At 34.9% G+C, this 25,933-nt stretch overlaps 1 protein-coding gene across 1 annotated transcript in view; it reads left to right on the top strand.

The window, feature by feature from the left end:
* Positions 1–25,933, top strand: part of CWC27 (CWC27 spliceosome associated cyclophilin) — a 181,721-nt gene that overhangs the window by 86,942 nt on the left and 68,846 nt on the right. Inside the window, exon 11 of the mRNA XM_045794266.2 lies at positions 3,303–3,406. Within this exon, the coding sequence (XP_045650222.1) occupies positions 3,303–3,406 (104 nt within the window). The remainder of the gene's footprint in view (positions 1–3,302; positions 3,407–25,933) is intronic.

The raw sequence follows: 25,933 nt of genomic DNA, 5'->3' as shown, positions 1-25,933 counted from the left end.
ATATCTTACCCCCATTTTACAGTTGAAGAAACTGAGTCTCAGTTAAGTAATTGTTCTTAGGTCGCTCAGATAATAAGTGATAGAGTTAGCCTTTAAATCAGGACTTTCTGAATTCAAAGTTAATCCTTTTGATTATTGTGTTTTACTGCTTCTACAACACTATATACTGTCATTGCCTCTCATATTTTACATACTTCAAATTACTCTCATAACTAGTTTGTTCAGCCATCATGCAGTATTTCCTGTTCAACTTTCAAAATAATCTTTTCCTCAAAGACCTTAGTATTCAGAAAACATCATCTAAATTTCTGAATTACTTACCAAATTAAAAATTTTTTAAAATAGTATAATAAAAAGTTAATGGTATTTAGTGGATAGAGCAAAGATGTGGTTGCTATTCCCCGTACTTATATAACTTCAAGAAATAGAAAGTAATTACATTTATCTGAGGAACACCTAATGAGAGCCTAAACTAGGCATTGATGCTGAGTCAAGAGGAGTAGTTATATATGAGAGAGACTGGAAAACGACATACTTCGACAGTGATTCAGTGGAAGGGTGGGGGAACAGTCCCAGAGGAAGTTTAAAGTCTGGTCATTAAGAGGAAAGTGGTTCCACAATCAAATAGAGACTTCCGGAAAAGGAACAGATTTGGGCAGGGAGGAGATGACTTCAAGTTTGAACATAGTTTGTAATTATGCAGCATCTAGCCTCCGCTATCCATCTAGATCTGGTTCCTTCAAAGGTGGCTAGTTTGAACTAAGATGCCCTGTAAGTGTAACATAGACACCAGAAAAAGAATGTAAAATATTGAATTAATATTTTTATATTGGTTGTATGTTGAAATAATGATATTTTAGACATATGACGTTACTGAGTTAAAATAAGTTATTAGGGATGCCTGGGTGGCTCAGCGGTTAAGCATCTGCCTTTGGCTCAGGTCATGAGGGATCAAGTCCCACATGGAGCTCTTTACTCAGTGCGGAGCCTGCTTCTCCCTCTGCCTCTCCCCCAACTCATGCAAGCACTCTCTCTCTGACATAAATAAATAAACTCTTTTTAAAAATTAAAAAAAAATAGTAAGTTGTTAAAATTAATTTAACCTGTTTCCTTTTATCATTTTTTTAATGTGGTTCCTAGGAAAGTTAAAATTGCATATATGTCTTACCTTATATTTCTGTTGGACATCACTAATGTACATGGAGATTTATAATGGGTAGTTAGAAATGCAGGACCAAAAAATCAGACAAAACATCTAGATTTGGAAATAACATATATAGAAGTGATATTTGATGTTATGAGGTTAGATAAAAATGCTAGTATACAGGAAATGAGAAAAATGCCAAGAATTATAGGCTGAGAACAGAACAAATAATTAAGACAATAAGAATTACAGAATCAAGACTCTAAAGTGGTACACAGTCTGATTAGAATAGAATTTCAAGAAGGAAGGAGTGGATAATATCATTGAATGATAGAGAAGCTGAAGAGGAAAAGAAAGCCCGAGAAAAGACCATTGAATTTGGTTGATACAGAAGCAGTTTCAGTAGAGTGTAAGAAGGATAGATTGCAAGAGATAGAGAAGTTCAAGGTTGAGAAAGTAGACTCTATACATAAACTGTTCTTTCAGGAAAGGAGCCCACTGGTGAAGATAATCATCACTTGATTGGAGCAGAGTCCAGGGAAATTTGAGTATATTTGTTGGCGGAATGAAAGGATCAGTGAAGGAGTGCTTGGAGTTGTAAGGAAGAGAAGATAATTGCTATAGGGCAGTCCTAATGTACTGGATCCCAAACCTGAATGCATATTGGAATTACCTGGGGACCTTGTTACTGGGACAAATTCCCAGGCAACATCTCACATCTAACAAAATAATATTCTCTGGAGGTTTGTCTCTTGGAGCATGTCGTGAACAAATTCTTCTAGGTGATTATAATATACTCGTAAGGACAAACAAGTCAAGAAAATTAAAGGCGCTGGTGAGGATATCAGTGAAATAACTGACCATATCATCTGGAATGGTTAGAGAGCCAAGTGGGTCAGAATAGGGCTGATGGATCCTGAACTATGAAGGTGTTGGCTTTCATTATAACATAAATGAGCACAGGTTCAATAGGAATGAAAGACTGAGAAAGTTAAAAATGTAGTAGATTTTGATCAGAAAGGGAAGTTTCAGAATTCAGGATCTTGGAGGCCAAGCAGATAGAAAATATAGCTATATGTGTTTGATGTGGAAAAGCAGTAAAAAGAACTGAGTTGTGCACATTGTAAGACCTATCAGTTTGGTAACTGATACAGGACACTGTTTTAAAAGGGGGGAAAAAGTGTAAGATTTGGGGATCAAGAAGAAGCACAAAGGTTGAATCAGTATGGAAATGTTTAGACCTAAGATTCCACAAAAGTTTGGCTTGGTTTTCTTTTAGACCTTTTCCAAAGTTGCTACCTACTCGGGTTTACAATGTTCTTTGAGTATCTGTTATCCATTCCAGCTTTTACTGAAATAGGGTAGATGCCTGACATTCACAGATATGAAATGCAAAGTTTTGACTGGCCACAAGTGACCCTAATGGTTCATGTCATGGGTACCACGCACATGAATGTGAATTTACCCTAAAACTGGCTTGTAGAAACTAGTCATGTAACGACTTGTAGTGAAGTCAGTATTTACATCTCAGTTTACCTTTAATATATGACTGCATTAATCATCAGAATACCACAGCCTGCTAGGTTTCACAGAAGATGAAATTATTTGCCAAATTGTGGTATCAAATGAGTTAAAAATTTAGTTTTTAAAATTCAGCCTTAACATTTTAGCACTGCACCTAGCATGTAATTGCTTGATAAATGGTAGTTACTGGTGCCAGTTCAGGAATTAATCAAGTTTTAAAGCCACATCTTTTTGTGTATATCCAGGTTTAGAGAATAGAATTTCTATTAAAATTTTGCTTTGATTCAGGATCTCTATGATTTATTAAATTGGAACTAGAATGTTAAATTCACAGCTGAATTAGAAGAACAATGGGTCATTTCTCACTTATCTATTCTGTTTGATACATTTGAAAGGGAGTATATTTTACAGGTAATTCATATTATATTGCTATTATGAAAAATTGGAGCTTTTAAAATAATCCTTTAGCTATGTTTCCATACCACAATAGACATGTAAGTAACAAAATGTATTACATTATTTATTTTGTTTTTCTTAGAGATTTAGTGTACCTGAAAACCAATAATCTTGTTTTTGCTAAACAGTTTTCTGTCTGAGTTTATTATATACTTATATAACTATTTTTGCTTTATAGTGACGAGCTCAGAAAAGAAGCAAGACAGTTAAAACGGGAACTCTTAGCGGCAAAACAAAGAAAAGTAGAAAATGCAGCAAAACAAGCAGAAAAGAAAAGTGAAGGTAAGAATATTTATCAGGCTTTTATTTTCACTTGGTACATTTCCTTCTTCCTTCCATCACCTCTTCCTTCCTTTTCTCCTCTTTCCCTCCTCCTTCCTTCCTGAGTTTTGCTTTTTTTTTTTTTTTTTTTTAATACTTTCTTTGGATAGTTCACCAATAAAATTTCTAGTTAGGGCTTTGTCTGAGAAGTAAATTCAGGCAAACATGATCATAACTATTATTCTAAAAAGCTTAATGAAAACTAACAGACTTGACATCAGACAAAAGTTAAATGCCATGGGGCGCCTGGGTGGCACAGCAGTTAAGCGTCTGCCTTCGGCTCAGGGAGTGATCCCGGTGTTATGGGATCGAGCCCCACATCAGGCTCCTCCGCTATGAGCCTGCTTCTTGCTCTCCCACTCCCCCTGCTTGTGTTCCCTCTCTCGCTGGCTGTCTCTATCTCTGTCAAATAAATAAATAAAATCTTTAAAAAAAAAAAAAGTTAAATGCCATAACACATATCTAGGAGTGCAGAAGAATACAATATTCATTTTTTATATTGTATACCCTTTAAAACATTAAGAAAAGCATTTAGGCCCTATGGTTGGGACTTCTGTAAACATTTGTGCATTGGTTTGAATAGTATGAAATATAAAGTCTTGTGTTTTGTTTGTTTATGTTAAGACACTGAAAATCTAAAATACTAATAAAGCTAATCAAAAACCAAAAAATAATAATACCCTGCTATTTATACAGGTTAAATGTGTTCTTCATTTTACTATGATTCTTATGAAGCTAAAAGGGCTTGTAAAACACTCTTTCACTGAGGATCTTTAGTTTAAAGATGCTAGTTTAGTTTAAAACTGTTTCACCTATAAAACATGTAATGTCCAATTTCCAAATTAACAGATTGGAACCCTCTGTTTTCTTTTCACAGTAATAAATTACACTGTAGGTTCAGTGAAAATGATCAGAAATTTTATTGTTAGCTTTAATAATATATACTAAATTTGGCTTAACACATCTGCTTTATGCATATGTCTTCTATAATCTCCTGCCTTTTGGATACCAAGAATTGCTTTTATCTACCAGGTTCTATAACAGTTTACTTGGAGATATATCAAAAAATAAGATGCCACATCTAGCCTTAAAGATTACATATTCTAACACAGAACAGTGGTATAGCATTTAGCCATAGGCATTGGTATTCATTTTAAGTAGCAAAAGTAATACCACATAACTATCTAAAGGATATAGTTCTTAGATTATTTGCACCGTATCCCCCATTGACTATTATAGTAAATAAAGGCAGGCACTTAATGAAGAATTCAAAGTCACTGAAATATATTTGAATGAAACTATTAAAAAAATTAACTCACAATAATGACACAAATTATAAGCTGAATTTAAAAGAAAGGATAAACTTATGTGTGACTAGGTCATGTAGGTAAAGTATAACCCAGAACAGAAACAAGCTATATTGGCAATACTGAGATTTGAAAGAAGTACAGTGAGGCTTATCTTATTTTTAAGTTAAGACATAATTTTCTCATTTTAAAATGAGAAAGCATTTTATATATATGCATTTTAAATATATGAAAGTAATTCCTTTCAACTAGAAAAAGCTTTTACTTGAACTTTTAATTCATTTTTGAGCTAATAAATATTAGTATGCCCGTGTGTCAAGAACCATGCAGGGCCAGAGGTATGAAGTTGGCAATAGATGGATGGTTCTTGCCTTTATAGTTTATGATCTAGTAGGAGTGAGAGAATTGGAAATAAATAATAACTGTAATAGTGCTCTACAGTTAAGGCTTATATTAGATATAAGCAGTGCTGTTTTAACTTACTGATCTGCCTTTGAAATGTTAAATGCAATTAAAGAAAGATTTGAATCGTAGAATGATTTCTTAACATGAAAGATTCTTCTAGAGCTGATTTCAGTCTATTTATGAGAAAATTAGCCATGTTAAAACTTTTTTATGCCATAATTAGAGAATTACATTAGTAATTACTTTTCTGAATTTAATGTTGCTTATATCTTCTGGACATACGTGGATTTTCCTTAAATCTGAATGTCAGTTAAATTTAGCTTCCAAAAAATGTGGGGCATTTTTAAATTTTTGATTGTTTTATTTTTAAATAATTTTAGACCTACGGAAAAGTCAGAGAGTTCCCATATACCTTTAATGTTAAGGTCTTATATAACCATAGTGCAATGATTAAAACCAAGCAATTAATGTTGATATATTACTATTGACTAACTACAGACCTTATTAGAATTTCACCAGTTTTCCCACTAAAAAACTTTTTCTGTTCTATTTGTCCATCCAGAATTTCATATTGCATTTAGTCATCACATCTCTTCTTAGTCTCCTCTAATCTGTGACAGTTTCTTAATCTTTTCTTGTCTTTCATGTCCTTGACACTTCGAAGAGTCCTGGTTAAATATTTTGTGGAATGTCTTATGTGAGTTTGTCTGATGTTTTCTCATGATTATATTAAAATTATGCATATTTTTGGCAAGATTGCCACAGAAATGATATGTCCTTCCCAATGCATTATAAAGTTACCTATTGTCTTTTTAGTCATGATACTACCTGGATCACTAGTTTAAAGTAGTGTCTGTTGAGCTGCTACACTCTAAAGTTACTCTTCCTCCCTTGGAGATTTTGAGTATTTGGGGGAAAAAAATACTTCGAGACGTCTGTCCTGTTTCTTTTCAAACTTTCCCCCACTAATTTTAGTATCCATTGGTGGATCTTGCCTATAGGCAAGTTATTTACTGTCACGTTCTAATGGTGAGTTTTTATTTCCCTGATTTGCACTATTTTTATTACTTGGAATTCTTCTATAGGAAAGATCTCTCTCTCTCTATGTATTTACTTATTTACTCACTTATTTATATCAATTTGGGCTTGTGAATATTCACTTTATTCTATGTGTTATGATCCCAAACTATCATTTTTTATTTTGCTGTTCATATAGTACCAGAATTGGTCATTAGTAGTTTTTCAGGTTGGCTCCTGTGTCTTTGCAACTTGCTGTCAACTTTGAGCACATTTTTACTTTCAAACACAAGATGCTTCAGGTTGATCTTGTGTTTTTCCCTCTCCAGGCCTGAAATCAACCACTTCTTCAAGAAATTCTGGTTTTCCATTGTATTTGGCACTAAGAAACCAAGATCTAGGCACTGAGTCAGTCTTTTTATTTTGATTCTTATAATTTTACAGTGCTATTAGGAGCAGTATTGTTTTATCACCATCTTATTAGAATGCTGAACAAAATATGCTTTTAGCCCCTCTCTGTGATGCATTATGAATTACCTTTTTCTTGGAATTGTATTTCCTCTAAACTTACTTGACCTTTTTAAATTGACTAGTATGGCTGATGCTGGAAAATTGTTTATTATGAAGGATTTGTGAATTTCAGTAAACACTACATTATATTTGAAATTCATATGTTACTGTGGAGCTTTTAAGTCTAGTTTTCCTTCTTGCCCCATGATTAAAAATGACACCATGAGACATCTCACTGCACAGCATTTTGGAAACAAAGAATTTTAAGCATCCCTGAATGTCAGAACTTAGTCTATCTTCCCAGCTGAAAGATATTCGATGGTTAGAACTATATAAACTCTGGGAACAGATCCAAAGGTTCTCAGAAGCGTTTTCATAGTAAGATCATCACAGGGAAAGAAGCTGAAAGTATTATTTGACTTTGGCTCTGTAACTTCATACATCAGCTGAACCTATTCAGAAAGGTTTCTTGATTGGGCTATATGGCTGCATATCTGGCTTTTATAAAACATCTTCTCAAAAAGTAAACAGGAATTTATTAAGATTTTTAAGTCCACTTACTAGCAGTGAAGTTATTTAAGCCTGTGTGACTCCATTTTCTTACCATAAATCCAGGTAGAAAATGCTTTGCGTACCCCTCAAGGTTCTTGTAAGAAGTAAATTAGATAATGAAAAGACCTTTAATAAATTCATAGTACTATATAAAAATAATTTTAAATTTGTAAGGAGAAAAATATAGCTATTTCTGGTTCCATTTTGTCTTGTCCAAATCCTACAAATGGAAAATTTGAATTTTAATACTGTGTTAGTTGCAGTTAAAGCCCGTAATCAATATAGCTATATATAAATACAACATAAATCACAATTTCAAAATAAATATTCCTTTCACATGCTTTCACAATTCCATTTTATAATCATATTCTTTGTTAAAAGGGTTTATGTGTGAGCTTGTCTACATGCTGAAGTAAAGCATCCTGTAGTATTATTTCCTGATTTTATGAAGTTATCTGTCTAACACTTGCTGACTATTGCCACTTCACTTTAGAATTTAATGTAATATCTTCAGATTAAAAGTACGTGGGAAGAAATCCATCAGAACAAAAAAGCTTTGTATTCTAATGCCTGTGCATTAATCCACCCAGTTTTGGCCTTCTTGTGTGAATGGAGGCCTCCCATTTAGCATTTAGCCAAGTGTTCTAATAGATATGATACTTTATTGGGGCTTCTGTCATTTTAGGAAATCTCCTTTGATCAGAGAGTAATCTTCCTTTGGTTTTATAATCTTTACCCAGTTTCTTGGGCCAGATCCTTAGCCAGGTTTGTATAGACAAACAGGAATTTATATTCTAACTACAGTTGTACTTCTGAATCTCTTATCTCACCTTGGGCAAGTTACTTTAAAATCAGGACCCGTCTATTTCTCTCTGTATAAATTATAAGAGAAATAAAATGTGCTATTCCTATTTTTATAATTTTTACTGTTAAGTATTTCCTTTTTATTAATTCCTTCAAATCCATTATGACAGAAAATAACATATTTTTGTTGCTTTCACATCAGTGAATACTTTGGGCCCCATGCAGCTGAACAATCCTAATTATTTACCATTTGATATTAACCTTATTGTGGTGATAGTGCCATGGGCATGGGCACATGTCCAAACCCATCAAACTATACATGTCCAAACAAGTGTAGCTCTTTCATATACCATCTATGCCTCAACAAAGCTGCCCCCCCCAAAAAATATTAATCCATAACCCAGAAACCTCCTGACATCTCTGCCCTAGTAAGAAAACATACACTTAACAATTGAGCCAACCTATTGATCTTTTGAAAGCCAATGTAAAACAGAGTGTCTCTATGTACTAAAAATGTATATAGGACCATCCATTTTCTCTTCAGTCTTCCCAGGAGAGCTCAAAGTCTGCTATTCCTTATATCACAAGGATAGTGTCAGGTAACAAATATGATTATACCTCTATATAAGAAAAGCATTACATAAATATTACCTCATAATTTTTGTCATTGGTTTGCCATCTAAATATGTTTAAAGGCTTCAGATAATGTATTTAAAAAGGTTTCACTAAATGAAAGAAACAACATCAAGGAATAAAGCCATTATTTTAGTCTACAATTAGAATTTTTTATGATAGCGTGAAATTTGACTCTAAAATTCAAAACAGTTAGGTTGATTTCTCAGTTGAATACAGAGTCTGCAGTAGGTTCTAAGACCCCAGTTTAGGTAAACAAGGAATGAAGTATTTTACTTTAGATACCTGCAACGTCAGAAGGGATGTACTGCAGAACTATCCTATTTACAGCCGGGGAGTCTCTTTAGTCCCACTGTAAATCATCCCGACCTGTGCACAGGGTTTTCATACCAGTTTGAATAAGATTGGTAGTTAATCAGAGATAGAGTTGGCTTCCTATATTGGCTCTGTCAGGTTCTTTAATAAACTATATAATCCTTTTCATTAAATTATGTCTCTAAGTCCTTTTTCCAGGTTTCTTTGAGTTTCATCATATCAAAACTAGTACCAAACTGAACGTAGTCACATAGAGATACAGGTTTGGACATATTCTCTAATTAGTTTTACAGAGGTAAGGTATCAGATCCTCTTTGCAAAGTTCAAAGCACACAGTACCTATTCTCTGACTAGTGCCAGAAATTAGAGGAGGAAGGGCAATCTGAGCTTATAAATCAAGAAAGAATTTTAAAGCCTCTTCATGAACACATCCCAGGGGTGTTGTGTACCTTTCAAATTTTACCAGGCCATTTCAGGTCTCATCAGACTCTCTTTTTGACACTGGATTAAGTCAAACTAAGGCCCCTCAGGCTTGATAGGTTGTAAAACTATATAGTTTTTGACTACTTTTCATCTATCTAACATGATATTAAACTAGCTTAATCTTGGTTTTTATAAGAAACAGAAGCTCTTTTGGAATGTTAGCTCTGTGTTGTGCCTAATACCATGTAGAATTCATCTCTCTCACTAAGCAAACTGGTACTTTTTTCCAAAGCACTTAACTTCCTTCAGGTATTTGAGTCATCATTTTCTTCTTGGAGGCTATAAGTATCAAGCCTATTTTTCCCATAGTCTACTCTTAATCTTTATGCTAACTTTTAATGTTATTTACATAGAAAAGTCAGAGTATATTTGCAATTGACTGATAGAAAACCTCGCAGGCCAGCCATCAGTAATACTCTATTTATTCTTATTTTGTGCATGGTACTAATAAATTGATTATCCATTCTAAGTTCAGAACAGATGAAAGAATAATAAAAGTGAGGGAGAGTACCCTTTAAAAGGGGAAATATTATGGTATGTGACGTATACCTCAAGAATTAGAAAATAAATAAATAAGCAAAAGAAAAGCCAGGATAGGGGCTGGCCTCTGGATCTTGCTAGCCCACTATTTTATTGGACTTAAAATTAAAAATAAAAAAAGTGAGAGAGAAAGGCACAGCTAGGGACATTCATTCTGGCAGCAGCAAGAGGTGATAGCCGACCACTTGACAGTAAGAAATAAAACACAATAACTAGTAGGAGTGGAATATTACGGATTTGTTGTACTTCATTCTACTTGGAGAGCATGTTTAAATTAAAGTTATTGATGCTCATTCAATTAAGAAAAGTTTAGATGGTACTTATTATCGTTTAGTAAGGCAGAGATTGGGCAATGATTCTAACCTAACTGGTAAAAAAAATTTTTTTTAATGATTTTACTCAATTAAAGATAAAGATTCTCTTTTCTGAAATATTCAGTTATATGGAATGCTTCATTTCTTAGAAGTCCTAGAAAAATAAAGACTCCCTCTGTAGCCAGGATAATCAGTCTCTAAAGTAAAATTTTATTACATACATGTCACTACCTTCAGGTGCCAGAAAGCATGCTATATTTTTAACAACGTCTTTCAATAATATAACTTTAAAAATAGTGAAGACTTTTAAAGGCAGAGAGCAGATGTAAAGATGTGCATACCCTCATATTTAGACCAAGAATTTCATCTCTTGACTAAGACTAAGTAGATGATCATTTCTAATTTGAGAGTCCATGAAGTACTTTGTTCTTTTTTGGACAGTCCATCTCCGACTTTCTCGCTAGCCATCATGAGCAAATCCTGTTGGGCTTTACTTTGAGAATCATACATTATGGGCATATTTAATTTTATGTGCAATGAAAAATAAACTTTAACCAGTCCTCCTCATCTGTTGGGTTTTTTTTATGAGCCAGTGTGTTAGGGGTATCTCTTTGCAGCCCTTAACTGTCTCTTTAAAAAAAAAGAAAAGCTGTATTATTTCTTCCAGTTATAAGAGTAATGTACATCCTTTGCAAAAATATGATAACTGTAGAAAAGCATAAAGGATAAAGAGAAAGATCACCCCATAATACTTCTGCCAAAAACAACCTTGGTTAACTATATGATATTTGTTCTTCTCGACTTTTTATCTTCATGCCAGAAACACACATGTATTGTTTTCCATAATGTTATTTTATCATAAACTTGTTTGTAATATGCTTTTAAAAAAACTTTGCAAGTGAAATTGAGATAACTTTTAAATGGACAACCTGATTTTAGGGGTTTTCTTCCTCTTAATTTTCTCATATCAGAGAGATATAGAGGAGGATGGATGTAAAGATGGTATAAATGTAGTTTAAAGGTAAAAAGTTCCCACCGTTTTCAGCTCTAGTGTTTAGAAGATGTGAAGGCACTGACACCAGGACTCCATTTCCACTGCTGATGGGCACTTTTATACCTCTCATGAATTAATACTAAACAACAAAAAAATACTGATTAACATTGGCTGAGGTAGCCTGTCACCTCTTCATTTCTCAAGTGACCAGTGATAAATCTGCAGGGAAACATTCTAATCAATATCGAGAGCATGAACTGAAATAATTACAGATTTGTCCTCTTTAGAAAGTAGGAGACGAAGGGTCTGTCGGTGTATGCACATGTTGTTTTGTATTTTGTTTTGTTTTGATATTTAGATTGTCTCAGGGGAGAACTAATATCGTCATTAAAATTTTGATTATAACCAGCATTCTTATTTGGGAGTGGAGTTGTTAACTATTCCAGATTGCTGTCAAGACCTTAAGTGAGATGTTTTTCTTTTATGTGACATTTTATGAGGTTTTGCCAAAAATGACATCAAACATGTAATTCATTTGAGTGCTGAGTTTCTTCCACATCTTGCAGCACTTAATCAAATTTGAAAAAAGATAATCTTTTCACAACTTCGGAGTGTAAACCTGTGAATATGTTGCATTAAAACTTACTTTGGACAGTTTAATCTGTGTGGTATTAGGTTGATTTTTTTTTAACAATTAATGGAATATGCTGACAGTTTCTAGTGGTTATGTTTTCAAAATTCTGCATATAAACTCCTGGCAGACGGTATGGATGCAGCTTTTGAGTATTTGTAATTTTTCATGCAAAAAACATAATCCCTAAATTATATTAATAGCTACAATAAAGAATTTGAAATGCCAGAAAGGACGAAGAGAATAAAGAAGTTCTCAGAATGTCAAAAGATGTTAAAATATTGAGAATCTTGAAGACGCTATTTTGAAGTATAAAAGTAGTTTATATTGATTTAATGGCCACACAAGTATGCTTATTTAAAGCATTATGCTGCAGTATGTTTAAATTGTGGAAGTGGACTAGCCTTAAGCAAGGCTAGTCTTGAGCAACAGAAACTCTGATCTTGACTGTGCTCTATTTACACTGAATACTTCTGTGCAGTCATCATAGAGTTTTGGTCCTGAAAGGAGCATCCAGCTCTACCCCTTCATCATATACATAGAAGGCCAAAGGCCAGCCAATTAAGGGGCTTACCTAAAATTACACAGCAAACTCAAGTCCTCTGGCTTCCACAGCTCTGTTCTTCAACTTGATCCAACCTTGAGGAGATACAGTCTGTAAAATTTTAATTGGTATTTATTAAAATCTACTTTGGTTTTGGTGAGAATAATTGTTTCTAAAACCCTTCCTACAAACCTAGAGTCTTTTAAAAAGCATGTTATTGTCATACTTGTTGTTTCTTTTCAAAGACTAAACATGTAGTTTTGCAATGACTGGCAAAAAATGTAAATGTTATAGAAAATGTTAATTTCTGGCAATATGGCAGACTAAGAGTCCAAACTAATCCTCCCACTGAAAACAACTAAAAATGTTGGATGTAATATAAAAACATTTTCTCATATTATCCTAGGAACTTTCAAAAACAAACAAACAAGAAACCAACCAAACAAACAAAATAAGAAATACCCAAACCAGGGAATAAGTAAAGATGTGAATTAAGAGAATAAATGGAACACTAGGTCAGTCTTACAAATACATAATATAAAACCTAATGGTTTCTCAAGGTAGGGGGTGTTTAATTGAAGACTATCCCATATATAGTTGGGGGCCCAAACATCCTTATCCTTTTTGGCAGGGAGAATTAGAAATAAGCAGAATCATCTTACCCCCATCAAAGAACTACAAGGCAAACTGCCTGTCTTGAATCATTGTACTAACTATCTGGGTACAAGAGCATTTCCTAGGGACTCTAGCCACAAGAAAGTCTTCTCATCACTTTAAAGCCCAATTCATCCTGCCTGGGTGGCCTCAAAATCCCCCAGCCAAGAATTTACTTGGAAACAGTCCTGGATCCTTAATGCCCCAAGAAGTCTGATACAAGCAAACACAAATCCTTTCAGGAGAAACCTACGTTCATTCACTGTACTCAAAGACAGTTCAGAAGAAAATGAGTAGCTTTGAATGAAAACACACACACACACACACACACACACACACACACACACACACACACACACAACATACACACAGAATACAGATACCTGACGAAAAGCTAGTAGAAAGAACAGACAACAGAATCAGACTCACAAATTCTTAAGTTTTTATTTAGACACTAAATGATAAATAAGTATATGTAATACATGTTAAGATAAGAAATATTTAAAAGTATATGGAACAAGAAGATTTTAAAACTAACTTAGGAGATTTCCTAGGAATGAAAAGTATGTAGTAGTTGACATTGAAAATTCAGTAGTTTTTATAGCAAATTAGACATAGCCAAAAAGAGCATTGGTAAACAGAAAGATAGAATTGAAAAAATTATATGGATTTTAGCCCAAAAAGAGATAGGAGACCTGGAAGAATAGAAAAAAAAGGATCTAATAAATCTTATCAACTTCTAGGAGGAAATCAAAGGACAAACAAAGCAATATCTGAAGATCTGATAGCTGAAAACTTTCTGTAACTAATGAAAGAGATCAATTCACAGAGTGAAGAAGAATAAAAAACCTAAAAGAGGATAAATAAGAAGAAATCCAGATGTACACACACCATGATAATATTCAGAGCATTCAACACAGAGAGACCTTAAAAGCAGACAGAGAGAAAAGACATTACCTTTAAAAAAGCAAAAGCTGGGGCACTTGGGTGGCAAGCATCTAACTCTTGATTTTGGCTCAGGTCATGATTGCAGGGTTGTGAGACTGAGCCCTGCATTGGGATCTGTGCTCAGCGAGGAGTCTGCTTGAGATTCTCTCTCTTGCTCTCTATCTCCCTCTGCCCCTCCCCCACTCATGGGGGGGGGCAAAAAACCATAAAGAATAAAAAATAAATAAAATAAAAAAGCAAGTGCTGATTTCTCAACAGCAACAGGCATGGGCATTGGACAGAATATTATCTTGAGTGTAGTGAAGGAAGGTTTTCTTCAGGCAAAGAAGAACAGACTCTGCTACCTGCATACCTTCACTAAAGGAAATTCTAAAGGACATACTTTAGGCAAAAAATAGGTGAGCTCAGATCAAGATCTGTACTGCAAAGAGAAAGGAACATAGTAAATAGTAAATATGTGAGTTTATCTAAAGAAATACTAAATGAGTAAAATAATAATGTCTTGTGCTTAAAATAAAGATAAAATTAACAAAAACAGCATACAAATTTGAGAAGCAGGTAAAAGGAGTTCGGAAGTATCCTTGTATGAATCCTTGTTCTGGAAGAAGCTAGAGATACAAATTAACTTGAGACCGCAACATATTAAATATCCACATTAATATTTTTAGGAAGACTACTAAGAGGACAGGAAAAGGTCATATATTTCAATCTAGTAGAGAAAGAGATGGAATTAGAGGGGAATTAGAGGGGAAAATTCAATCTGAAAGGGGACAAGAAAGAAAAGAAAAAGACATGCAGACTGAACAGAATTTTAAAAACAACAGTGCAAAATAAGATAGTAATAAAATATATATCTATCAGTAATTATGTTAAAGTCAAACGCTTCACCTAGAAGACCAAGACTATCAAACTGGGCTGAAAAACAAATTCAATCATATGCTACTTACAGGAAAAACATAGTAAATATATCGGACAATTGCATCTTTAAGGCAAAATGTATTATTATGGCTAAGAGGGCTTCTACATAATAACAACATCTTCACTTTGCCAGGAAGATTTAATAGTCTTAAATGTGAATGGACCTAGTAAGACAGACTCAAAATGCATGAAGCAAAATTGATACACTTATAAGGAGAAGTGAACAAGTCCTTCTTATTAGATTTTAATACACTTTTCTTAGTAACTGAGTAAGCTTTATAAAAAATTAATAAGAACATAGACAATTTGAACTACACAATTGATATCATGCACAGAAACAGAGTGTGGCCCTCAACAGCTTCAGAATACACACTCTTTTCTAGCACTCTTGAAACTTTTATGGAAAGTGGCCACGTAGTGGGCCATAGAGAAAATTAGAAAAATTTCAGAGGATTGTTTTCAAAACAACTACCTGCTCTGACAAAATGCAGTTATTAGCAATTAACAATTGATTTTAAAGTTACTGATTTCCAAATATGTTGATGTGGCTATAGCAACACTTAGAAGGGAAATTATAGCTTTAAGACTTATATTTCAGGAAATTACTGGAAACATTTCCTATGTAAAAAAGCTTAAAAAAAATGCAGGCAAAATTAACCCAAGAAAGTAGAAAGAAGGAAATAATAAAGAGCAGAAATCAGTAAAAAGGAAACACTTGTTAGATCGGGGTTACAATTATAATAACCAGTAATATAACTTTTTAGTCCCTTACACATAGTAGATAACCAGAAAATTGATTTGATTTTGTTTTTTCAGACGTGTGTCACTTATTCTTTACCAGATGTCCTTCCAATCCAGAGAAGGTAACTACTTATTATGTACAAGAAGTGCCATATATGGAAGTTTCTATTAATACAGCTAGTTTTATTAGTCACGAAAGAAGTTACTATTAAAAAGAGAGCAGTAGGGAGAAGCAGACAGACAGACACTCAAAAAATACAGTGTTTAAATAATATTGGGGATTATTTCTCTGCTACAAAAGGGCGCAGGTATGAACCCTTCACAGCTAGCAGCTCATTCAAAGACCCAAGTTTCTTTCTTTCTTTTTTTTTTTTAAGATTTTATTTATTTATTTGAGAGAGAGTGAGTGAGTGAGAGAGCACATGAGCAGGGGCAGAGGGAGAGGAAGAAGCAGCCTCCCCTGCTGAGCAGGGAGCCTGACACGGGGTTTGATTCCAGGACCCTGGGATTAGGGCCTGGGCTGAAGGCAGATGCTTAACCAACTGAGGCACGCAGGCGCCCCGCCAAGTTTCTTTTATTTTGTTTTTCTGCGATCTCCTAGGATGTTTTCGTAGTCCACATGACTGAACCTGGCCCTTTGCTGAAGCTTCATATCTGTGTTCCAGCAGGGGAAAGCATAAGTACCAGACAAGTGGCTTCATCTTGAAGATGAAGATGACCCAAAAGTTGCACACAGCAGTTTCAGTCATATCATTGTATCTTGAATCAGATGCCCATACCTAGGTGTAAGAAAGGCTAAACTACATTTGGGTGGCCAAGCGCCTAGCTAAAACTTAGTGTTGGGGATTGGAAGGGTGGGGTTTGGTTCTATGACTAAAATTTAAAAGGGGAGAAGGAATTCAGGGAGAAAATTAGCAGATGCTATTACATAATATAAAGAGGCCTAAGAAGAATCAAAAAAGCAGTAGTTCATTTGATCAGGAAAACTTGACCAAGTATCTGAGCCATTTTTAAGAGATGAGTAAGATTTCTTTGCAAAATGCATGGCAGTAAGTAGAGCAATACTTGAAAGAGTGCCCTGCAGGGCAGAAGTCATAACTGATTCATCTCCATATGCCTGGTATTAGACATGGTGACTGGCAAAATACAGGTATTCAACAAATAATTGCTGAAGGAATGAATGAAATTAACTTCTGTTTAAAAGGATAATTATGTAATTTATAAGCTAAGAGAAAAAGAAAATAAGAATGAAGAGAACTAAAGATTATCTACTTTTTTGAGCATGAATCCATGGTAAAATGAAAAGCACATATGAACAAATAATGAACAAAGTAATTTTAGATGATAAGGGCTATGAAAATAATATGTAACAGGACAAAGTGATATAGTGACTGGAGGACTACTTTAAATTGAGTAGGTATCAGAAAGGACCCAGTCAAGAGACAGATTCCACAAATGGTAAGGTGAAAATAGAAAAAATATTTTAACAGCTTCATTGGTGAATAAAGTGAACAATCTGATATGTTTTGACCTATGTATATGCCTATGAAACATTCACCACATCAACACAGTGAACGTATTCTTGAAGGCCCAACATGTTCTCATGCTCCTGTGCAATCCCCTTCTCAATCCCCAGGCAACTACTGAAGTCTTTCTATCACTGTACAAGTTTGTATTTTCTAGAATTTTATTTAAATAGAATCGTATACTATATGTACCCTTTTCTGTGTGGCTTTTTTTTCACTCAGCGTAAGCATTCTGAGATTTATCCATGTGGCTGTGTATATCAGTAACATTCCTTTTATTACTAAGTAGTATTCCATGATGTGGACACTCCACAAGTTTTTATGTGGCTATATACTTTACTCTTGGGTAAAGACATAGAACTGGAATGGCTAGGTCATGTGAAAGGTTTAACTTTTTTAAAAACTGCCAAACTGTTTTCCAAACAGGTCGCCCCATTTTACGTTCCCACGAGTAGTGTATGAGGTATTTTAGTGCTCCATCCCCATTAACACTGGTACAGTCACCCTTTATTTTATTTTTTTTAAAGATTTTATTTATTCATTTGAGAGAGAGAGAGGGAGAGGGAGGGAGAAAGCACGAGTCAGAGGGAAAGGGAGAAGCAGACTCCTTGCTGAGCAGGGAGCCTGACTCGGGGCTCCATTCCAGGACCCTGGGATCATGACCTGAGCTGAAGGCAGACACTTAACTGAGTCACCCAGGCACCCTTAGTTACTCTTTAAGTTTAGCCATTCTGATAGTTTGTAGTGTTATCCTGTGGTTTGATTTGCATTTCTATAACTAATAGTGATGTTGAGCGTCTTCTCATGTGCTTATTTGCCATCTCTATATATTTTTTTTGGCAGAGTATCTTCTCAAATCTTTGCCCATTTTTATTATGTTGTTATTTGCTATTGGATTTTGAGTTCTTTATATACAGTGGATACAAGTCCTTTATCAGATGTATGATTTTGCAAATATTTTCTCCCAAATAGTGGCTTCTTTTTCATCTTCGTACCATTGTCTTTCAAAAAACAAAACTTTTCCATTTTGATGAGGTCTAATTAGTTTGCTTTTTTTCATTTTTGGATTGAATTTTTGATGTTGGATCTAAAAAATCTTTGCCTAGCCCCAGGTCACAAAGATCTTCCCCTATGTATTCTTCTAAAGATTTTACAGTTTAAGATTTTGCATTGACGTATATGATCTACTTTGTGTTACTTTTCGTGTATAGTCCGAAGTGTGGGTCAAAGTATGGTTTAGTCATGAGTGGCTAGAGACAGTGAAGCAGTGTTAGGAGACTTCTCTTTGGCCAGGTAGTTTGAACTAGAACAACTAGGAAAGCTAGGCAAATATTTAAAATATTTTTTTAAAAAAGTCTTTAACACATTGGAGAACTAGCAAGAGAGTGAAGAATTTCAGCGCCAAGAGCCAGTAAAGAATGGAGGTCTAGGTTTTGGCGCAACTCTTCCCTTAGGAAAGTTTGCTAAATCCAGAGGGCATAGTGGTGAAGCTAAAAGGTAATGCGTTGCTTTTGATAGCCTCGTAAGGAGATGGGACAGGGAGTAGACTCCAGGACCTAGAAAGGCGATGTTTGTGAATGTTTTGGCTCTGGCTCTTTACTGGTAAAGGTTAACTGGAAGTGGACAGGCCTCTATATGTATACAGCTTCAAATCATCTCAGTTGGATTAAGGTGATCTTGGATTGCTAGTGCCTTTATATACTGGCAGAAGCCAATATAAATCATCACTGAAGGAAAGTAACATCATTCTAGGCACTGTATTTTTCTATAAACATTTTGGCAAATGCAATATCTGACCTACACTAAAAAATAGGCAGGGGACACCTGGGTGGCTCAGTCAGTTAAGTGGCTGCCTTCGGCTCAGGTCATGATCCCGGGCTCCCGGGATCAAGTCCTGCATTGGGCTCCCTGCTGTAAATAACTAATAACAATTTTTTAAAAACATAATTACAGATCCCACAAACACTAAAAAGCTTTTAAGACGATCTGAACAACTTTATGCTATTAAGAAATATTGTACCTTACTAAGACTAACCTAAGAAGTAGGATTCTAAATGTTACTTCTAACTTAGAGAAATCAAATCCATAATTTAAGACTTATACATTATACCAATCTCACAGAAACTCGACTAGAGAATAAAAAAGGAGAGAACACATTATTGTTCAATTTATGAAGCGTGTACAACCTTGATAAGAAAACCTGGTAGAAACATTTCAAGAGAAGATAATTATAGACCAACCTTCATAAACTCTAAGCAAAATACTAGTATATCAAATGAGGCAGTATCTTCAATGCATAAAGCATTTTTACAAATTTGGATATATTCCAGGAATGCAATTTTGACTTAAGATTCAAAATCAACCAATATAACTTACATTAATAGAATCAAAGGAAAAAATCATTTTATCATCTTGAGAGAAGGAGAAAGAGCATTTAATAAAATTCAACAGGTGTTCATGATTTTAGCTAAAAATTCTAGCACATGAGAAATAGGACTGTACTATTAAAAAGGGTATCAAAAAAACCCAATAGCAGATATGCAAAATGATATGATGATACCGGGCATGAGATAAAGATGCACATTATAATCTCTTTTATTCAGCATCATTACATTCTTAAAGATTTACGGGAGAACCTAGCTGGTATAATAAGGTAAGAATTAGAATTGAAAAGGTTTAGAAAAGAAGAAAACAGTAAGGATGCTGATTTTCCCCAAACTTCTACAGTTTCAGTGCTGTTTCAATCAAAATCCAACAGGTTCTGTAAAACCTGATAAGCTGATTCTAAAATGTATAGGGAAATCCAAGTAGCTAAGAGAGTCGTAAGGGAGATGAAGACGGTGACAACTGTATGTCATCTGTTATCTTATAAAGTTAAGTAGTTAAGACAGTGTGGGATTGGTACAATGACTGACAGATATTTCCCATATCTGGCAAGTTGGCCCTGCAAAGTAATGAGGAAAGGAGAGTCCTTTTAGTGATGGTGTTGGAACTATTGGATTATTAATTTGAGGACAGAAAAACACCTTACACCATACATAAAAATCAATTCCAGATAGACCTTTAGATCTAAATGTGAAAAGCACAGAAGTAAAACTTACAGAAAAATAATTTAGGAGAATGTCATTGTGACATTGGTATAGAGATAAGGAATAGGACACAAAAAGAATTAATCATAAAATGTTTGCTTTGTGTTATTATGTTAAAATTAAAACCTTTGTTCATTAAAGACACCCTGAAGTGAATGAAAAGGCAATGGAATGAGAGGATATTTACAAGAGAGCCAGAAGAGCTCAAGAACTATTATTAATCAATGAGAAATATAAATAACAAAAAAAAAGGACAAAAGACTTCAATAGCCACTTAAGAAAATATCCAATGCCCAATAATCCTAAAAAAATTTGCTCAACCTCATGTGTTCAGGAAAATGCACATTGAAACCAATACTACACACACTCTCCAGAAGAATGACAATGTCCCTTGTTACTGAGAATGAGGAACACTGGGACTCTTACCCTCTGGTGTTAAGAGTATAGATTGATACAAGCACTTAAGAAAACAATAGGCATTTTTTGCCAAAATTAAAAATTCATAAGCTACCCACTGATTCTACTCTTTCTTTGGTAAATAGCCATCAGAAATGCATGCAATGTACAAGAATGTTCATGGTAGTATTATCTCTAGCAGCCAAAAACAAACAAAACACAGCACAAATACCCATCAATAGAATGGCTAAAAAATGTAATATATTCATAGAATAGAATACTATATACCAAGGAAAATTAAGACCTATAGTTACACACAAAAGAAATGTATGAATTCATTTATATAAAATGAAAAAAATAGGCAAAATTAAGTAGTATTTACTAACACATGCTGAAGTGTTACTGTAAAGTAAAACTATAAAGAGAATAAAGAACGTGATTGTGATTGTCACAAAAGGTAGTATAATGGTTGCTTTTGTCCCAGAGGAAAGGTTAGACAGTAGCTGGGATGGGCAACAGGGGTACTTCTACAGGACCAACAGGTTTGATTTCCTGACTTGGCTGTTTACTTTGTGATACATCATTGAGCTCTACATTTTAAATCTGTACTTTTCAGTACTGGCATTACTTTCACAATAATGCAATATTAAACACACACATACAAAGGCAAGAGATCCTAACAAAGAATTAAAAACTCTGTCCTTGAAATACTTTTATCCTTTTGGTTTCCAACTATGTGTTATTTCCACACTCTTCTCAACAGCCTTCTGCTGTCAGCCCCCTTAACCATCATCACCGGGCTCAGTTTCATGACAGCTACAACAATAGCAACTACCATTTCATAAATACTTACCAGGTGCCAGGCTCTATATTAGAAGATTTATTTATATTACTTAACTTTGGGGCACCTGGCTGGCTCAGGCAGTAGAGCATGCAACTCTTGATCTCAGGGTTTTGACTTCAGGCCCCTCACTGGGCATAAACTTTACTAGAGAGAGAGAGAATTACACTTCACACAGTGACCCTATATAGATAGACATTACTATCCCCATTTTACAGATAAGAAGACTGAGGCTCAGAGAGATTAATTTTGCCCATTTCACACAATTACGGAGCTGGAAGACTCTGAACATTTGGGTCTTTCCATTTTATGAACCTGCAAAAGAAAGTCTGTGCACCCTCTACTTTTTGCCTGCTTATCTGGAGGTTGTTAAAAGTTTTATTCTCATTTCTTCTCACTGATTGAGAAAGAGCACAGATCAAGTACCATTTTCTTATACCTCTGTCTCTCCCTTTTATACAATATCCAAATAACCCAACTTAGATGTGCCCGCTAAAGATTTTCCCTTTCAACAATGAAATTATATCTTATAGAGTAATTTTACAAGATTTTCCATGTTAGCTCAACTCTTTTCAAAAATTTACTAAAGAAGCCAAGATATAAAATCAGGAGAATGCTATAGTTCCTTTTGGTGGCAGATAACATTACAGGATTCCAATTTTCAAAAACCACTGAGGTATCATGGTTAAAAGTGTAGCCTTTGAAGACAGAAAAATCTAGGTTTGAGTATTAGCTCTTCCACTGATATCTTTCTGCCCTTGGATAAATTATATAACAAAGATGTGTATTTCTTAAGGTTCTTGATCACAACCAATTAAAATTTAAGCCAAAGGATGGGATATTGAGATAGCACACAAAATGGAACACAGCTGAATGGCCAAACCTCAGGATGAGCAGGAAGACCAGAGACCTTGGATGCAAAAGTGCTTGGACTGTTTCTAGGATCTATTGTCAGACAACTCACCCTAGCTTCTTTCTAGAGCACCCAGCTCCTAGGAAACAGACAATGACATGTGTCACTCTGTCATCGGGCAGAATCTGTTAGAAGAAGGGGTCAAATACACACTAGGCAAACAAAAACATATCTGTAGCACTTGGCCTCTTCTAGCCTCAGTTTCCTCATCTGTGAAATGGGTATATTCATTTGTTTATTGTAAGCTTTAAAGTGTACAATATCTAAAATATATGGTAATTTTGGTAGCAACAGTGGTAGTGGCAGTGGTGATAGTGGCAAATTTGTACTGACGTAAAGCACTGTGTTGAAAGGTGATCTTCAGATCCAGGGCCTCGAGTGTGATTTTTGGAGAGTTAATAAGGATGTTCTCCCCTTAATACCATGAACTGGCTAAAGAGATAGTCAAAGCCCCAGTGTAGCTCTGAGGCTTATGTTCTCATTCCTCTGTAAAACTGGCTCTATTCCCACATGACTTGGTGCTGAGAGATTGATTTTGCAGTATTTTGGGATATCCAGCTCTCCCCCTGAATTCCTTCTACTTCCACCCATCTGCCCATTCAAAGTGTTACTCATCTTCTGTAGTCCACTTCATGTATAATGTGACTAGAGGAGACAACACTGGGGTACTACAGTAATATTTTGGCATTAACTGGCATATTTCCTTGTCCAAATAGGGTATCTGGAAGTCACTTCTCTAAATACATTGTTACATTGACCTTAAATGCTTCAGAAAACTGAATTCTGTTAGTTTTTTCATAGAAGGACAGAGGCTCTTTATCTGAAATGATGGTTAATTTTATGTATCTATTTTACTGGGCCATAGGGTACCAGATATTTGGTCAAACATTATTTTGGGTGTGTCTGTGAAGGTGTTTTTGGTTGGTATTAACAGTTGAATCACTAGGCTGAGTAGATTGCCCTCCCTAGTATAGATGGCTCTCATCTAAACAATTCAAGGCTTGAATAGAATAAAGAGGCTGACCTTTTTTTTTTTAATTAACATATAATATATTATTTGTTTCAGGGGTACAGGTCTGCGATTCATCGGTCTTACACAATACTCAGCACTCCACACAACACATACCCTCCCCAGTGTCCATCACCCAGCCACCCCATCCCTCCCGCTCCCCTCCACTCCAGCTGACCTTCTTGAGGTAATAGGGAACTCCTCCTGCCTCATTGCCTTGAGCAAAGACACCAGTCTTTTCCTGCCTTCGGAATCAAACTGAAACATCAGCTCTTTTGGGGTTTCAAACCTGTGGCTTTCAGACTGGAATTTAAACCCTCAGTTCTGCTGATTCTCAGACCTTCAGACTCAAACTGCATATCTGGCTTACCAACCGCAGATTCAGGACTCTTCTCAGACTTGATAATCTTGCGAGCCAATTCCTTACAACAAATCTCTTTCTACATATATATGCATCCTATTGGTTCTCTCCCTCTGGAGAACCCTAATATATATGATAAATTCAAAACAAAACCAAAAACCCTTTTTTATTCTTCCAGTTGAGTATTTGTTTCTTAGCATCCTAGTCTCAGTTCAAAAAGGAGAGGAAGGAGGGAAGGAGAAGCCTTCTTTTTAAAAATATAGTCCCCTCAAAATATCAGTAACAATTTAGTATCCTCAATGTGGCTGACAGTTGGAAAACAGACCACTACCCACACAAAAAATCACTATAGAAAATGGAGTTCTTGGGGCGCCTGCCTGGCTTAATCAGTGGAGCATGCGACTCTTGATCTGGGGGTTATAAATTCAAACCCCACATTAGGTGTAGAGATTACTTAAAAATAAATAAATAAATAAATAAAATCACTTAAGGAAAAAAAGGAAATGGAGTTCTTAGCAGATGATACTCAATTTTTTTTTATCTTGAAGATATCTTTATATTATTCTAATAAGGTACAAAAATGAAAAAAAAATATAAAAAATATTTTACTCAAATTTAACACCTGTAATATAATCTTACCTTGGATCTCTCCTGCTTGTCTCTTTACGGTTTTCTGTTTAATAATGTCTTTCACTTCCTTTCTTAAATGATTGTATAATGTTACACCGCTATGTTCCACAGAATATCTGCTATAGTCCTGTGCACTTCTCTACCCACCCATCCCACCTCCATCCTTCAGTGGTCGCATACTGAACATGAGCAAAGTCATTCTTCCAGGGTTTGTAAAGTCCTTTGGATCATTGAGTATGAATGGTGTTATATAAATGTCAGATTGTTTCATAACAGTTCTTAAAACAATGAGATAATGTCTGTTAAAGGATTTTAAGTTCCATGGAGAAATGCAAGGCATAAAACAAATCATTTTTTTATGTTATATCCATATATTTTTGCTGTACAATTGAAAATATTATTACATCCTTTACAGCTATAAATGCTTGCGTATGTCTGTGTATGCACGTGCATGTCTATGTGTCTGTGTATGTGTGTACATTCGTACTGCTGACTATATAGAACTAAATAACCAGATTCTGTTGCTTTGTTCTGTCATTTGGGTCCAATAAGTTTCTCACCATAAATACTGCCAAAGTAAAATTAGAAATCTAAAACAGGGGCACCTGGATGGCACAGAGGTTAAGCGTCTGCCTTTGGCTCAGGGTGTGATCCCGGCGTTATGGGATCGAGCCCCACATCAGGCTCCTCCGCTATGAGCCTGCTTCTTCCTCTCCCACTCCCCCTGCTTGTGTTCCCTCTCTCGCTGGCTGTCTCTTTCTCTGTTGAATAAATAAATAAAATCTTAAAAAAAAAAAGAAATCTAAAACAATCTCTTTTTAGGATTAAATATAGTCTTTATCTCTGAATTTAAATTTTTGTACTTGTACAATACTGAATTTTTTTCCTGACTATATAATGATTTACTGAGTTTTATAAAGATTTCATTGAAGTCACTTATTTAAAATAATTCCCAAGTCCCTTTTTCCGAGCTTTAGGCCCACATTTTCAATTCCCTTTTTAAACACGTTGACTTAAAACTAATAGTGACCAAAATTAAGTGTATTTTCTTCCCCACAAAAACAAGTCCGAGACTTGATTTCCCTACTACTACTGTTAATGGCATCTCTGCTCTTTCAGTCACCCAAGGTAAAAAAAAATTGCACATCGCCTTTGGCTTCTTCTATTTCTTAGCCCTACCCCCATACACATCGCTATACATTTGTACCTATCTTTTCATTTCCATTACTTCATCCATTGCTCTAGGTATGTCTCTCACTACCTCTTCCTAAAATATTGAAGTTAGTTCTTCTTGTTTTCCTTGTCTCTGATGTTTCCTTATTCCAGTTAGTCTTACTTACACTTAAGAAGTTAAGACACATAGACCCGGGTTTTAATCCTATCTTCATTTCATACTAGTTGTTTCCCTCAGGA

This window comes from Ursus americanus, chromosome 5, assembly GCF_024610735.1.
Source record: "Ursus americanus isolate L20-20 chromosome 5, mUrsAme1.1.p, whole genome shotgun sequence".
NCBI lineage: Eukaryota > Metazoa > Chordata > Mammalia > Carnivora > Ursidae > Ursus > Ursus americanus.
Note: the sequence above shows the minus strand (reverse complement) of the source record. Positions and strands in the feature narration are given on the sequence as shown.